The following is a 17,041-nucleotide window of genomic DNA, read 5'->3' on the forward strand; positions in this document are numbered from 1 at the left end:
CTCTCTGCACAAGATAAAATCCTCATTTTGGAATCAATTTAGTGAACCCCCTCGGAACTCTCCAATTCAACTACATCTCTATTATCAGGCTTAAGTAAGTCAGCTCAAGTTAAAATCTGAAGTCAGAGCCATTTTCTTTTGATTAAAGCATCACTTAGCTGGGTAGCTGAGTTTTTAAGTGCAGCTTGTAAGATTGAAGATCTAAATAGGTGGAAGAGCACAGAGATGGATGTTGGGAACTGATTGGTCCTCACCTGTGAGAGCTCCTCACTGTGTTTCTGTACCTCTTTATTGGCTGTTTCAAGCTGGCTTTGTGATTCTGTTAGGAGCTCACTCAGCTGCAAGGGAAAGAGGAAGCACGAGTCACTTTCTTCAATTCATCACAATGAAATATCGTGGGTCAGCACACATTCCGTGCTGACCTGATGCCTTTTTATTCACCACCACAACACACCACTCCTATTGCTGCAGTCTGAGGTTTGGCAGAGTGAGCGCTGCCATCCTCACCGAGAGGCACCAAACAACCAGCAATGCACCACACAGTGCAGCAGATGCAACGCCTTGCCAGAAAGATTAGCACATGTAGTTTAATATTGAAAACATTATTTCAAAACGGTCTCTTCACAAATTTGTAAATCTTTTTAAATTCACTCTATAAATTTAACTTCAGCAACAATGAGGCCACTTTGTAGAAGCATAGAAAATAGGAGTCAGCCATTCAGCCCACCCAGCCTGACTCTGCCATTCAACATAATCATGGCCGATCCTCTATCTCAATGCCATACTCCCCACATTCTCCCAAACCCCTTGACAGCTTTAGACTACTTTCTCTTTGCAACACTTCAGGCCAAATATTTGTAAAAGACAGAGGGTAAATCAGATTTGGGACACGTATTATTTCCCAAGACTTGTTCTCACACCTGAACACCCCTATTCACATCTTACGGTTCACTTATGCAACAGTGCAGTTTGTTTGGGGATGTTTTGACATAACAGTTATACAGCTTTGGAATTAGGCAGCTGATTGTTAGCACACTCGTGTAGCAGCTGGTCCTGCAACACATGGGATTCACCCGAGTGCAGCAAACTCCAGGCTGGTGTAAAGTCGTTCCTTAAAGTGGTTGGTCGGACATCCCAAAATTTTCTAACAGTATGGGGTGGTTAGGTGTTAGCTCTGACTCAACAGGGAGCACTCCCAGCTCTCAGTGAATTCAAACCCCACTCCAGAGACATGGGACTGAATTTTCCATTGAGACTCCCAACAGTGCCCGACCTCCGACTTCCTGAGGGTGCAAGACCTCTGGACCCTGACAGGACCCAAGCCCCAGCCCTGATGGGGCCCGATCCCCGACGCTGACAGGGCCCGACCCTGACCCCAATGGGGCCTGAGGCCTGACCACATGTGATCATCCTGAAGGCCCCAATTAACAGGCAACCTTGTCCAATCAGAGACGGTGGGACTCCATCCTGTCCAACCTGCCTATCAGAATGCTGTGAGGAGTGGGCAGTCTCACCTGGAGAGACTGGCACTGCTGATGTAAGTTGGGAACCATGAGAACACCTCAAGGTGAAGATGCACTCTGAAGACTTCTAAATTTCTTGAACGCCAGTGTGGCCATAGATGTCAGAGCAGTCCAATAGCGGGTGGTGGAACTGGTGGCCCGTTTCCTTGGACTGAGTAGTCCGCTTTCTTCCCTGCCCATTTCAGGAAGACCCCAGAAACTTAAACGTGTCAGGTAGCCATCACGACGCAGATCCCCTCTATTTTACTGGCCTCGTGGTTCCAATACCATCCCTCCAGGGGTGGGAAAATTAAGCATCTAATCACAAAATCTAGTTGACATTCCAGTGCAGTAGAGGGTGTGCTGCTCTGCAAGAAGTGCTGTTTTTTGGATGAGATGTCAAAGCAAAGCCTCACCTATCCTCTCAGGTGTACACTGAAGATCCTGTGGGACTATTGTGAAGGGAAGCAAGGGAGTTCTCCCCGGTGTCCTGACCAACATATTCACCCCTCAGCTAACATCAGGAAAATCGGTTAGCCAATGTGTTTGTTTACAAACACACACCACACACACTCCCATACACATACACACAAAACCACCACACCCCACCTCCCCCCCCCCCCGCCCCCCGCCCCCACAGTGGCAGCACACCCTGGACCTGTTGACTGTACGCCACACTGTACATGGGCCAGTGATCAGATAGCACTTCTGTCCAAATCCACCCACAGTGGCCAGAATTCTAGAAAATCCTTCCTCAGATGGCTGTGGTGCCAAGATCACAATTTTTAGGACCAATGTCATTCATTTTTGTCGGGTTAAGGATACCAGGGGAAATGAAACAAAGATGGGTACATGGACTTCACTACCAGACCATGAGTATTCAAATTGGATGGGAGAGCAGACTTGAGGGACTGAATGGCCTCCTCTTGCTCTGTATTCACAGATTTCTAAAATGCTGCAAACTCCACAGTTGACTAAGTCAGTGAATGGCTGAATGACAAATGCTAATTCCTCCCTTCCGTGCTAGGACAGCTGATGGCTACACAACAACCCTAGCTAGAAACACGCACACACAGGACAGTCTGGTCAGGCAAAGGTCAAGCTCGGTTTTGTCTCTTCTCAGCTGGAACAGCCTTAATGTGGAGATGCCAGTGTAGGACTGGGATAAACACAGTAAGAAGTTTCACAACACCAAAAGTCCAACAAGTTTTATTTGGTAGCAAACGCCAATAGCTTTCAGAGCGTTGTTCCTTCGTCAGGTGAGTGGGAGTTCTGTTCACAACCATATAAAGACACAAACTCAATTTACAAAATAATGATTGGAATGTGAGTCTTTACAGCTAATCAAGTCTTAAAGATACAGACAATGTGAATCTGTTTGTGAACAGATCTCCCACTCACCTGACGAAGGAGCAGCACTCCAAAAGCTTGTGGTGTTTGCTACCAAATAAACCTGTTGGACCTGGTGTTGTGAGAATTCTTACTGGAACAGCCTGCCATTGTCCACCATTCAACTTGGTTGTGAGGGGCAGGTATGTAGATAAGGTATTGACAGGTGACAAGGATCTGCAAATGTGTTCCCCAACAGGTCTTTCACCCCAGAGCAATAATCTCCCTGCCAACTATCTTCTGTCGGAGGGCTAACACACTTTCACACTGGCTCCCTTCGTCTGACTGTCCTGAGGGGCAACGGGCCAGGGAATAAATAAGAGCATCTTTAAGGTAAAGTGTTTCAAAGTGCCTTACAGTAATATAATCAGACAAAAAAACTGATACTGAATCAAAGATGATGATATCAGGACAGGTCATCAATGGCTTGGTCTAAGAGGTTGATCATAAGCAGCAACTCAAAGAAGGAGCAAAGCCAAGAGGTTTATGGAAGAAATGTCAGAGTTTAAGATCTCAACAGGAGCGGGTATGGCTACCATTGTTGGGGTGATGAAACATAGGCAACAAAACTTAGATTTGAAGTATATTTTCCATTTACTAGATTTAAAATTAAAACTATCGGATGGTTCAGGAAAACACTCGAGCCATTTACTTGAACATGCGTTAAAAAAAGACAAAGATTCATTATTTAACACAAAAAACAAATTGTGATAATTCACCTCATTCCAGCAGCATCTGTGAAGAACATAAAACACCATTTATACACTGTTTTAGATGTATAAATTTATGCCTATAGATCGTGATTGATCTGCTGCGTGTTTCCAGTAGCTCCCATTTTAGTTTAAGAATTGCAGTAATTTAGCCTTTCTTTTCCCTTCCTGATGATTATTGAAGCTGCGAGCTGTTGTAAAAACCCACGTTTTACTCAGATTAGGACACTGGATGCAAGTGACTGTTGTCGATCAGGTGCAATCTGACAATCCCCAGAGTACATCCCGCAGGAACAGGCTACACAAGACCCCTTGAGACTTCCCTGCTATTCAGTGCCATCCTGGCTGGTCTGCTTCAACCCCACTTTCTCATCCACTCTCATTGGGCGACATGTGGCACAGTGGTTAGCATCGCTGCCTCACAGCGCAAGGGACCCGTGTTCAATTCCTGGCTTGGGTCATGGTCTGCGTGGAGTCTGCACATTCTCCCCATGTCTGTATGGGGTTCCTCTGGGTGCTCCGGTTTCCTTCCATGGTCCGAAAGACGTACTGCTTAGGTGCATTGGCCATGTTAAATTCCCCCTCAGTGTACCCAAACAGGCACCAGGGGGTGTTCACAGTAACTTCATTGCACTATTAATGTAAGCCTACATGTGACACTAATAAATAAATTTAACCTTAAATATCCCTTAATTATGGGATCAAAAATCTGTCTGCCTCAGACCTGAATGCACACAACAATGGAGCATCCACAGCCCTCTGCAATAAATAATCCCAAAGACTCACAATGCTAAGTGAAGAAGTTTCTCCCCATCTAAGTCCTAAATGATTTTTTTTAAGAAGATCGGCTGAGGGCCCCGAGGTACAAGCTGAGAGTCCCCAGAGTATGATTGGGAAAAGTCAGATCAATGATTACCCTTATGAGTTACATCTATCGAATCTGTTAACACATTGTATGTAAATATGTTCACAAATTCACTAGAACAAGAGGAAAACACAGACATCTGTCACCACACTCACCTCTTTTACTTCTACTGAGTATTTCTGACACTGTGTGTGTGCAGTTTCTAATTGGTGTTGTAGCTGTGCCTCCAATTCAGCAACCAGCTCCTTCATCTGCGGAGAAAATAAGAGATTTCAAACTAATCCAGAATTATTCAAAGGAGTCTTTTTACCCATCTCTCCAACCCCAGGTGACGTTCAGTGGTCATGTGGCCATCCACAAAGGATGGGGTCAAACCTGGTCATTAGGCCCCACAATTCAATGGGCCCATGAGTACAGCATCTGAAGCCAACCACTGGGCCTGTTCTTGGGCTAGGAGTCAAGGCCCTCAAGGTTAGAGGGGTTGTCAGTTGGATAGATACAGACATGGAGACTGACTGAGTTCTGTTTGGTGAGGGCATCAAAGGATATGGAGCTAAAGTACGGATCGGCTATGATTCAACTGAGGCTGAGCTAGGCCAAAGGGCTGAATGACGTCCTGCCATTCCCCTGGAGAACGTGGAAGGTAAATATACCTGTTCTGTATTTTGGGATTCTAGCTTCATTTTCTCCAGCGTGTTCTCTAACGTTTTTACTTGTGCTCGTGCCTGTAAAAAACAGAAAGGCCAATCAGCTGCCAACATGTAGCAACAGTAAGAAGTCTCACAACACCAGGTTGAAGTCCAACAGGTTCATTTGGTATCACGAGCTTTCAGAGAGCTGCTCCTTCATCAGGTGAGTACCATGTAGCAAATCTAGTTCTCAAAAAGGCTGCAACCTGGTATATTCCCTGCCAATTACAGCAGGCACACGTGTGCACACACATTCACCCACTTAGGCCCAGTATAATAAGGTAATGCTGTGTAATGTAATGTAATGTAATTGCTCTGTTACATACCATAGATTGTCACTGAAGGAATCAAACACATGCAATTAGCTTTACTGAAACCAACTGTACCCCTACACCATTTTCGCAGATTACAGCGGTTTAATTACACAAAGAGTACAGATGCTAATTGTTTACATATAAAACAGGAAATGCTACATGACCTTTATCAAAGGCCACTGACCCCAAGATGGCACAGTGGTTAGCACTGCTGCCTCATAGCGCCAGGGACCGGGGTTCAATTCCAGCCTTGGGTGACTGTCTGTGTGGAGTTTGCACTTCCTCCCTGTGTCTGCATGGGTTTCCTCCCACAGTCCAAAGATGCGGGTTAGATGGATTGGCCATAATAAGTTGCCTCCCAGTGTCAGGGACATTAGTGGGTTAATTATGTGGGGTTACAGGGATAAGGTCTGGGTGGGATTGTTGTCAGTGCAGACTCAATGAGCATCCCTAGTATTTTCACAGTATTATAGAATGAGGCTATTTGGCCCATTGAGCCTGTACCAGCAACAATCCCACCCAGGCCTTATCCCCATAACTCCACGTATTTGCCCTACTAATTCCCCCTGACACTAATGGTCAATTTAGCATGGCCAATTCACCTAACCCGCCCCAACTTTGAAGTGTGGGAGGAAACCAGAGCACCCAGAGGAAACCCACGCACACACTGTTGGGAGCTATTATTCAGGCAGATGTGGCAGCCAAGTAGTGCACAGCAGGATCCCACAACCAAGACAAATGATCAGTTAATTGGTTTAGGGGGACTCTGGCTGTGGGTTACTCTTTATGATCTTCCTATGGTAGCACAGCCCAGAGACAATCACTGTCAGGCATCTAAGAGATGACTATCTGGGTGATGCAATGTCTTTGCTGCTAACTACTGAAGTTGCTGAGGTATGGGGTGTTGAGAATGGATTTTTGTGAAGCACTGAGTGTGTTGTAGATCTGTAAAGTGGAGGAATGTTCTGACGGGTCTAATAAACAGCTTTCTGGTATTCTAGACACTCTCGGAACACTCTGGGTTATTCCACTCCAGCACACTGTCAGGATAAGGAAATGGACATCTTGTGATCCGACTGTTCTAATCCGACTTTCAGCTGTGCTTCGAGTGTCCCTGAACCTGAACTCCCCTGTCCAACAGGTTTTTCAAGAGCAGCCGTTCCCAACCTTCTACGTGCCACACCACACCTCTGTACTGTAAAATGTTTGAGGCACACCTCCCGGTTTCTTTGATCTGCCCTCTGGCAGAAGACTCATTGTAGAGATTTTCAGCCGGGTTCACCGTCAGAGAGAATGGGAAATGCGGGTTTAACAGTTTTACTGTGCATGCTGCTCCCATCCACCCACCCAACCCCCATCATGGGTCGTACGAGGGCTGCTCTTGGTTGCTTCGAGAGTAGCCTAGTACTTCACGTTGTTAGTGTGCGCTTAAACTGGACCAGATGCTGGGCAACACGACAGCTCAGTGACTATCACTGTTTGCTGTGCAGACACGTGGATTTGGGCCGGTGTCTGCGGGAGTTTGTGCATTCTCCCCGTGCTTGCGTGGGTTTTCTCCGGGTGCTCTGGTTTCCTCCCACATCCCAAAGATGTGCTCTTAGGCTGATTGGTGTAACAAATTGTCCCTAACTTATTCTTCCCTCAATGTGGAATGCCATAAGCATAGATAAGGGTCATGGGTGGAGGGGGGGACTCAATGTTAAAATGGCGGCGCGGGCTCGTTGGGCCGAAGGGCCTGTTTCCCGTGCTGTGTTGTTCTTTGCATCACTGAATACATGCTTCTCCCCTCTTTCCCAACGTAGATCACCATTCCCCCAACATGGCCCCCAGCATTGGGGACCTTCCAATGGGTCCCTGTTCATGCTCCACCCCAGTCCAGCGCTCAGCAGTGTCACAGGGCGGAGTCAGGTGGGTCGTGCCAGTCATGCTGTCGATCACCCAGGGTCTTCAATGGCGCCCCCCTGGTTTGTGTTCCCGTTTGTGGAAGCCAGGAGTGATTCGAGGTTCAGAGAATCCTGGGAGCAGGGAGAATCTGGCTTGAAATCGACAAAGCGTATTTAAATGAATATTTAAGTGAAAATGTAAATATACTAAGCTGGTTCTCCCCCGTTGCTGGGAGGGAACTTGCACGTTGAGCTGTATTCCAGCAATAAAGAACCAACCATTTACGTGGTGGGTGGGTTTGGTGGTGGTCGGGGCTTGAGAAAATGTAATGCAGGAGAGAGAGACGAGGCGGGGGGGACGGACAGAGAGGGGGGTGGGGTAACGGCCAGAGAGAGGGGTGGGGGGACGGACAGAGGGAAGGGGGGGGATTGGTGACAGAGTGGCGGGCGACAGAGAGAAGGGTAGAGGGATAGAGAGAATGGGAGAGAAGGGGGGCGAAGGAGTGAGGAGGAGAGAGGAGAGGGGGGACAGAGAGAAAGTCATAAACAAGGAGATAGCACAATGGTGTGCAAGGTCCATGTCCCCTTCAACTGTTTAATGGGAATAACATTCCAAAATGCTTTAATTTTACACAAGTATAGATCGGAAAGTCACACACTTCAGAAACATGGCCTCACCTTCTGAACTTGTGCCTCGGACTCTGCTAACTTTCCTTTCCATACATGCTCCTCCTCTTCCACACTTTTTTGAAGGTCTCTTAGCATTCCCTCCTGTGAAATTGAACAGGGAGAGAAAACACACATATGAAATATTCAGTTCCTGCACTGTGGCCAACTCTGGAATCTGTTGCTGACGTGTGAATGGACAAAAGGAGTGTTTGAATGCACTCACTGTCTCAGCGAGAACCGTTCTGTACTGCTCACAATCTGCTTGTAAAGTGCTTTGGGCTTCTTCAGCTTCCTTTAACTTAAGTGCTAGGTCCTGAAAAAGTTTGAAAAGGAAGAAATGAACGACCATAAATATTTCTTTAGGCAACAGAAAATTTCTGAAGAAATCTGATCAATAAACGATTCACATTGTGGCTGACCAGTGATCACGAATTCTCTGTAAGCACTGGGTAGCAGAGCGATTAGCACTGCTGTCTCACAGCACCAGGGACCAGCTTGGGTCACCGTCTGTCTGGAGTTTGCATGTTATCCCCGTGGGTTTCCTCCCACAGTCCAAAGATATGCGGGTTAAGTGGATTGGCCATGATAAATTGCCCTTTAGTGTTACAGGGATTAGCTAGGGTAAATGCATGGGGTTATGTGGGTAGGGCCTGGGTGGGATTGTAGTTGGTGCAGACTCAATGTGCCAAATAGCCTCCTTCTGCACCACAGGATTCAATAATTGATTTAAATACTTGAATTATGGGTTATAAACTCTGTACTGAGCAACACATTTTGGAGCAAGATAAATTTTTGCTTTACATATGTAGTCAACTGAGAAATCATTTTAATTACACAAACCAGACTATATGAATCTGTACAACAATTCTATATAAGTCTGGTGTGGTAGAGAAAAGAGCATATTTGCATTCTTCTTTATGCTTCCACATTGTCCTTGCTGGGGCTGGCTGTATCCTGCTTCACCTGTAGGAAGCCAAAGTTGGAACTGCCATTAAAAGAATCTCTGGTCTGCAGCAGACAGGTGCTGTATGAGTGATGTCTTCACACTCGTGAACCTCCTGCTCTTGCTCGTGTTTCATTCAGGACATTCAAATGGTCAACAGGTATATTTTAGAAATAGATTTCCACAATGCTCAGACTCAAGTGAACAGACAGCAATTGTAACATTGCACTGAACTCAACTGGACGGAATTCCTCGTGTTTCAGAGAATCATAGTATCCCTACAGTGCAGAAGGAAGCCATTCAGCCCATCAAATCTGCACGTACCACAATCCCACCCAGGCCATATTCCTATAACCCCTCATATTTACCCTGCTAATCCCCCGACACTAGGGTTAATTCAGCATGGCCAATCAACCTGAAACCAGACCACCCGGAGGAAACCCGCACAGACACGGGGAGAATGTGCAAACCCCACACAGACAGTGTCCCAAGGCCGGAATTGAATTTGGGTTCCTTGCACTGTGAGACAGAAGTGCTAACCACTGTGTCACCGTGCCATCTTGCTTGAGGCAAACAGCACAGGTGTTGTTGAGGCGAAGTTGAAAAGAACACCCTTGGTTCTATTCCTGTATACCGATAGAGATGAATAGAGAGGTGTGAGAAAGCTCGTGAGGAGGATAAAGGCCTGTGTGGATCTGCTTAGCTGAATGCCGTGTCTCTGTGCTGTATGGTTTAATGTATTAATTGTATACACACTGCATTCTTTCCACCTGGGGATCCTACTTCAATCATCATGCAATGACTGTGGCTGGAAATGACCCACTCCTGATCAGTATCCAGCAATTCCATCGAGAAATCACCTGCTCCTGATCGATGTCCCCGGAGTGTGCAGATGCACGACCATGCAGTGATCTGGAAGGTATCGCACGGTACAATAAAACAGGGCACTAATTGCCAGTTAATTGGAGATGTGAAGGTGAAAGGATAATGCACGAGAGAGCAGATTATATGAGGTTCATTTCACTGTTTGGCAAGATGAACAGATTTTTAAGGTTGTTTATAATCCAAGCCCAGTTCAAAGCTTCTCCCTTTTGTACTCCGTCCAGTTTGAGAAAGGGTGAACTTTTGTTGTGGGGAAGCAGAAATGAGTGGCCCAGATGTGGAATGCATGAGCTGCGGGAGAACGTAGCACGAGTAAGCCTGGGGAAATCACCTGCTCCTGATCACTAAGTCACCATTCTAGCTGGAAAATATGCGTAAACATCGGGGAAGGACAGGATGTGTAATGTCTGATGCGGTTAAATAGTCTGATAATGCCAACTGCCTATGAAGAACAAGCACCCACATGAAGGAGTGACTTATTGCCTGTGTCCCTGTAACCAGAACGATAAGGACCTGAGAGGAGAATCTTACATAAAGTACAGTCTGCATATACCTTGATCTCCGCACAAAGCCATATGGTTTTTCTGAGCCGGTACTCACTGAGGGATCTTTGCTCTGTTGCTTCAGGAATTCCAAGGCGTTCTGCTTGAACTCTTGCAACCAATCACTATCAAGCTGAAACATAAGATTTGCTCATCATTACAATACTGGGTTACACTAAACTGCAGCTGCCTTCCTCTACAATCACATAATCCTACAACACAGGAGGGGCCCATTCAGTACATCCTGCCTATATCAGGTCTCTGAAAGGACTATCCCATCAGGCTCATGCCCTCCGAGCTTTCCTCATTGGCTTGCAAACATTTCCTTTACAATTATAAATTCCGTTCTCTGAACCTGCTTCCACCGCTGCTGCAGGCTGCACTCCAGATCATAACTCAGTAAAATTTAATGTCTTGTCTTCATTTTTAAAAAATATTTTTCCACTTTTACTGCATTCATTTAGCTGCATGTGTGTTCCTAAACTAGAGGTATTTTAACTGTATGCCTTACTGTTTGTTACTTAAGTAAGAATACTACAGTTGTGAAATCATCACCAAATACAGTCACTTTTATATAACAAAATAAAGAGCTTGGCCAAAATTAATCATATTCATCTTATTCACAACAGGGATTAGTGAAGGATTGAATGTTTCCTTAATTCCTGGTAATTCTCATTCTACTTATCCTTGAGGCCCTCACTGTTACTGCATGACCCTCAGTAGGATTTCAATTCAGGCACTGCTGCAGTGGCCTCTGGTTCAGCCCCTTTTCCATGACAGCTCTGACACTTCACCCACAGGGACACTCTTCTTACTGAGTTTAGGCAGTTCCGACAGCTGAGCCTGAGCTGGATGGCTGCTCATACACACATATTCCAGCAGGGGTCGCCGGACAGCAAGCTGATGTAGGGACCTGTTCCTGCATCTTGAGCAGGCCTGATCAGCCTGATTGGATCTGGAGCCCCTCATAACATGCACGAGCTGTCTTCACACAAGGTGGTGTGAATCGAGCTCTTTTGAGCAAGGTGCTGTGAGGCCAGCTCACGGAAAGGCATAGACAGGATGTAGGACAATTTGAGCTTCCATAGGACGCTCAAATCGGCCTCGCAGGTGGAGGACGTGGTCAAGAAGGCGTATGGTGTACTGGCCTTCATTAATTGAGGGATTGAGTTTAGGAGTTGGGAGGTAATGCTACAACTTTATAAGACCCTTGTCAGACCCCACTTGGAGTACTGTGCGCAGTTCTGGTCGCCTCACTACAGGAAGGATGTGGAAGCTATTGAGAGGATGCAGAGGAGATTTACAAGGATGTTGCCTGGATTGGGAGGCATGCCTTATGAAGATAGGTTGAGGGAGCTAGGTCTCCTCTCCCTGGAGAGATGAAGGTTGAGAGGCGACCTGATAGAGGTTTGTAAAATGTTGAGAGGAATAGATGGGGTGGATTCTCGGTGGCTATTTCCCAGGGCTGAAATGGTCACTATGAGAGGACACAGGTTTAAGGTGCTGGGAAGCAAGTACAGAAGAGATGTTAGGGGTAAGTTGTTCACTCAGAGGGTGGTGAGTGAGCGGAATTGGCTGCCATCAGTGGTGGTAGAGGCGAACTCACTGGGGTCTTTTAAAAGACTTCTGGATGAGTATATGGGATTTAATGGGATTGGGAGTTACAGATAGTTCTATGGCTTGGTAGGTATGGATGCGATCGGCGCAACTTGTGGGCCGAAGGGCCTGTTTGTGCTGTAGTGTTCTATGTATAATCAGAGGCTTTTTCCCAGGGTGGAAGTGTCAATTACAAGGGGACACAGATTCAAGGTGAGAAGGGGGAAAGTTTGAGGGAGAAGTGTGGGGGAAGTTTTTCACGCAGAGAGTGGAGGATGCCAGGAATACACTGCCAGGAGAGGTGGTGGAAGCAGGCACATTAGCAACATCTAAGAGGCATCTGGACAGGTACATGAATAGGAAGATAATAGAGGGATAGGGGCAGAAGGTTTTTTAATAGTTTGGTTAGGGTACCATGGTTGGCACGGGCTCGGAGGGCTGAAAGGCCTGTTCCTGTGTGTACCTTTCTTTGTTCTTTAAATATACAGCAACATTGCTGACAATACAACTGAGAATCGCAAACTACCTGTTAAAAAAGTAGCATTTGCTCATCACGCCATCTAGTTCAAATTATAAATTTGCTCGGGAAGCAAGTGATCATCTCCTACCTGCTGTGAGGATACAGACACCTCCGGGAAGAGCCCCTGCAGCACCTCTTTGGTTTGTGTGTGGACCAATCTCAACTGGTACTCTGCCTCTTCCTAAAGAAGATACACAAATAGATTCATTTAATAGGCGAGGAGAAGGGTCTCTGGCCTGGAAGAAAAAGGCAGGAGATGTGTGACCATTTTTGTATGAGCTGTAACCAAACCCAGCCCAAGCAATCTGTTCCCAACATGACAGTGATCTCAGCAGGGAGAAGCCATTGAAGAGAAATTAGATTGTTGGCAAGGGGTGGTCAGTAAATGATTCGTGACTATCATGAACGCATTCCTCCACCTGTTCCATCAACTTGTCGAAGATTTTTGAACAGTGAGCACCCAACCCATCGTTAAATCAGAATTACTGATCAAAAAGTTATCAAGCCTGTCTCTGCAATGGAGCTAAAAGCCAAACTTGCATTATTGGCTCTCTCTCGCTTGGCGATAGGAATCCACATTCATCACAAAGAGAAAACATAATTATTTTGCAATAAGCTGAGGACACCCAGCTCCACCTCCCTCAACAGTTGCACTGTTGCTAAATTATCAGTCTGCTTATCTGAAATTCAGTGCTGGACAGGATGAAATTTCCAATTAAATATTAGGAAGTCTGAAGGCATTGTCTTCAGTTTCCCCCCCCTCCAAATTCTGTTCCCTTGCTACCGACTACATCTCTCTCTCTCTGGCAACAGTCTGACATTTGACCTCAGGATAAGCTTCCAACATCACTAAGGTTACCTATGTCCCCTGCATCAGTTTATTTGCTGCTCAAACCCTCATTCATGCCTTTCTTATCCCCAAGTTAGACAATTCCAGTATTCTCCCATGCTGCTATCCCACATTCACTCTCTGCCCAACTTCACTTGCACCAAGTCCCATTTCCGCATCGCCTCTGTGCTTATTGACTAGCTCCCAATCAACCAACATCTCAATCTTAAAATTCTCCTACTGATTTTCAAATCCCTCCGTGAACTTGCCTCTCCCTAGTTTTGGAATCTCGTCCAGCGCCACAATCCCTCACGGATATTTGCACTCCTCAATTGCTAGCCCAATGCGCATCCCCAATTTTAATCGCTCAGGAATGATGACTGTGCCTTCTTTCACCTAGAGCCCAAGGTCTGGAATACCCCTCCCCCAAAGCCTCTACACCTCACTTTTATCCGTTAAGACACTCATCAAAACCTACCCCTTTGACCAAGCTTTGGTCATCTGACCTAATAGCTCCTTATGAGGTTCAGAGGCATACTTTGTTTTATAACATTCCTGTGAAGTGTCTGGGGGTGTTTCATTATGTTAAAAACATTACATAAATAAAAAATGTCGTAATTATCTGGTTAAGTTGCTGGGACAGAAGCAATAGTAACTTCCACTTGTATTGCACTTTAATAGAGAAAAATAACCCTCAGCCCTTCACAAATACATAACCAAAAATGGACATTAAACTAAACTGGAGGTATTAAGACAAATGAACAAACTATTTTTTAAATTTTGTTCATGGGGTGTAGGCTTCACAGGCAAGGCCAGCATTATTTCCCATCCTTCATTGTCCTAAGGATGGTGGGGGTAAGCTTCATCCCCAAACCGTTGTAGTCCATATAGTGTAGGTATACCTCCAGTGCTGTTAGGAAAGAAATTTGAGGATTTTGACCCAGTGACAATGAGAGCACAAGTTCTATGTTTCCAGGGAAAGGTGGTGTATGACTTTGAGCTGGTGATGTCCCTGTGTGTCTACTTCTGCTCTTCTGGGTGATAAGGATTATGGGTTTGGAAAGTGCTGCTGCAGGATTTCAGTGAGTTGCTGCAGTATTCGTTGTAGAGGCTACAAACTGGTGTCACTGTGCATCAGTGATGGAAGGGATGAATGTACAGTGGTGGAAGGGGTGAATGCACAATGGTGGACAAGGTGCCAATCAAGGGGGTGGAACGGTAGCAAAGTGGTTAGCACTGCTGCTTCACAGCTCCAGGGTCCTGGGTTCGATTCACACTGTCTGTGTGGAGCTTGCACATTCTCCTCGTGTCTGCGTGGGTTTCCTCCGGGTACTCCAGTTTCCTCCCACATGTGCGGGTTAGGTTGGTTGGCCACGCTAAGAAATTGCCCATTAGTATCCAGGGATGCATAGGTTAGAGGGATTAGTGGGTATAATATGTAGGGATATGGGGATAGGGCCTGGATGGGATTGTGTTTGGTGCAGACTTGATGGGCCAAAGGGCCTCTTTCTGCACTGTAGGGTTCTATGATTTTTTGTTCTGGATGTTGTTAGGCTTCTAGAGTGTTGGAGGGTTCCTCAACCAGGCAAGTGAGAAGTACTCTATCACACTCCTGACTTATGTCTTGTAAATAGTAGACAGGTATGCTTTGGGAGGCAGGAACAGCACCAGACATACCTATTTTTTTAACTTTTAACTTTTACTTTAAATGGCTGAAGATACTGGATACTGGAAAAGACAACATAATAGCTGTAGCTGTAGTACTTATCACTCGTGGTCCAGAAATATCCGTGCTTCTAACCAAACTGTTCCAGTACCGCTGCGACAACATATTGTTGATAATTTGGAGAATTACCCAGGTATGTCCTGTCCACAGGTATCAGAACAAATCCAATCTGGCCAATTACCACCCAAATCTACAAACAGTGACAGTCACTGGAAATCTACCACCTCGCCTGCCATGGAATCAGAGCAGGCGAGGGACAGACAACAGAAATATCCGTTGACCTTGGGCGGGAATTTCTGGTCGCGCTCAACGAAGCCGTAAAATTCTGCCTATTGTCACTGAATTACCAGTCTTTGACCTGCTCTTGTAGACACTATTTATACAGTTAGTCCCATTAGGCTTCTGGTCAATGATAACTCCCAGGATGTTGATAGTAGGGGATATTCAGCAATGCTAATCCATGAATGAAAACTGGGGAGATGGTTTGATTCTCTCTTGTTGGGGATGGTCATGATATGGCATGAATGCTATTTGCCAGTTAACAGTCCAAGCCCGAGTATTGTCTAGATCCCGCTTCATGCAGGCACAACTGCTTCAGTCTCTGTGGAGTTTGTGAATGTTACTGAGCACTGTGCATCCATCAGCAAACACCCCACTTCTGATGGAGCAGCTGAAGATGATTGGATCTCAGACACTTTCCTGGGGGAATCTGCAGTGATATCCCAGAATTGAGGCTGCAAAAACAACAACCATCTTCCTTGGTGCTAGGTATGACTCTAAGCCACAGAGAGTTACTCCTCCCATTCCCATTGACTGCAGTTTTGCTAGGGCTCCATGATGCCACATTCAATTAAATACTACTTTGATGTTAAAGGCAATCACTCTTCACCCACTGAATTCAGCTCTTTTGTCTATGTTTGGACCAAGGCTGTAATGTGATTGTGAATCAAGTGGTTCTGGCAGATCCCAAACTGAGCACTGATGAGCAGGTTATTGCTGTGTGCTGTTTGATAGCACTGTGGATTGCACCTTCTATCACTTTGCTGATAATTGGCAGGATTAAATTGGCTCTGCTTCTTGTGGACTGAGCATAGCTGAGCAATTCTCCCCAGTATCAGGTAGATGCCAATGTTGTAGTTGTACCGGCTAAGAGCACAGTTGGTCATAGGGCACAGGTCTTCAGTACTACAGCCAGGATGTTGTCAGGGCCCATAGTCTTTGCTGGACCTAATGCATTTCCTAATAGCACCTCAAATTGTCTGAATATTCATATCTGTGATGGCACTAACCTCAGAAAGAGGCTAAGATAAATCATCCACTATACTCTCTTGGCTGAAGATGTTTGCAAATGCTTCAGCCTTGTTTTTTTGCACTGACATGCTGGACCTCCCCCCATCATTGAGATGTTTTAGTAGAACCTTTTCTTCTGCTGCACGGTGGCACAGTGGTTAGCACTGCTGCATCACAAGTCCAGGACCTGGGTTCAATTCTGGCCTTGGGTGACTATGTGGAGTTTGCCATTCTCCCCATGTCTGCGTGGGATTCCTCTGGGTGCTCCAGTTTCCTCCTGCACTCCAAAGATGTGCAGATCAGGTAGACTGGCCATACTAAATTGCCCCTTAGTGTCCAAAGATGTGTAGATTAGATGCATTAGCCATGGGAAATGTAGGGATAGGATGGAGGAGAGAGCTTAGATAAGATACTCTGTCAGAGTTGATGGGCCGAATGGCCTCTACTGCACTGCAACTACGAATCTACCTGGTTTTTTTTGCACCACCAATCAGTACTACATGTGGCACGGCTGCAAAGCATAGATCTGATCTGTTGGATGTGCGACTGCTTGGCTCTGTCTATAATGTGTTGCCTCTACTGTCTTGCATGCATGTAGGCCTATGCTGCACCAACTTCGCACCTCACATTTAGGTACTCCTAGTTCTGCTTCTGGCATGCTCTCCTGCACTGATCACTGAAGCAGGATTAGT

The 17,041-nt window shown here is 45.9% G+C and overlaps 1 protein-coding gene across 3 annotated transcripts in view; it reads right to left on the bottom strand.

The window, feature by feature from the left end:
• LOC145350839 (ribosome-binding protein 1-like) overlaps nt 1–17,041 on the bottom strand; it is a 108,947-nt gene that overhangs the window by 10,931 nt on the left and 80,975 nt on the right. For all 3 annotated transcript variants that reach the window (XM_080200194.1, XM_080200195.1, XM_080200193.1), the window contains 7 exons: nt 12,593–12,685; nt 10,447–10,521; nt 8,245–8,334; nt 8,031–8,123; nt 5,120–5,191; nt 4,622–4,717; nt 255–338 (listed from right to left, as the gene is read on the bottom strand). In XM_080200194.1, coding sequence (XP_080056320.1) covers nt 255–338; nt 4,622–4,717; nt 5,120–5,191; nt 8,031–8,123; nt 8,245–8,334; nt 10,447–10,521; nt 12,593–12,685 — 603 coding nt within the window. The remainder of the gene's footprint in view (nt 1–254; nt 339–4,621; nt 4,718–5,119; nt 5,192–8,030; nt 8,124–8,244; nt 8,335–10,446; nt 10,522–12,592; nt 12,686–17,041) is intronic.

This window comes from Carcharhinus amblyrhynchos, chromosome 12, assembly GCF_965287045.1.
Source record: "Carcharhinus amblyrhynchos chromosome 12, sCarAmb.v2.hapA, whole genome shotgun sequence".
Classification (NCBI taxonomy): Eukaryota; Metazoa; Chordata; class Chondrichthyes; order Carcharhiniformes; family Carcharhinidae; genus Carcharhinus; species Carcharhinus amblyrhynchos.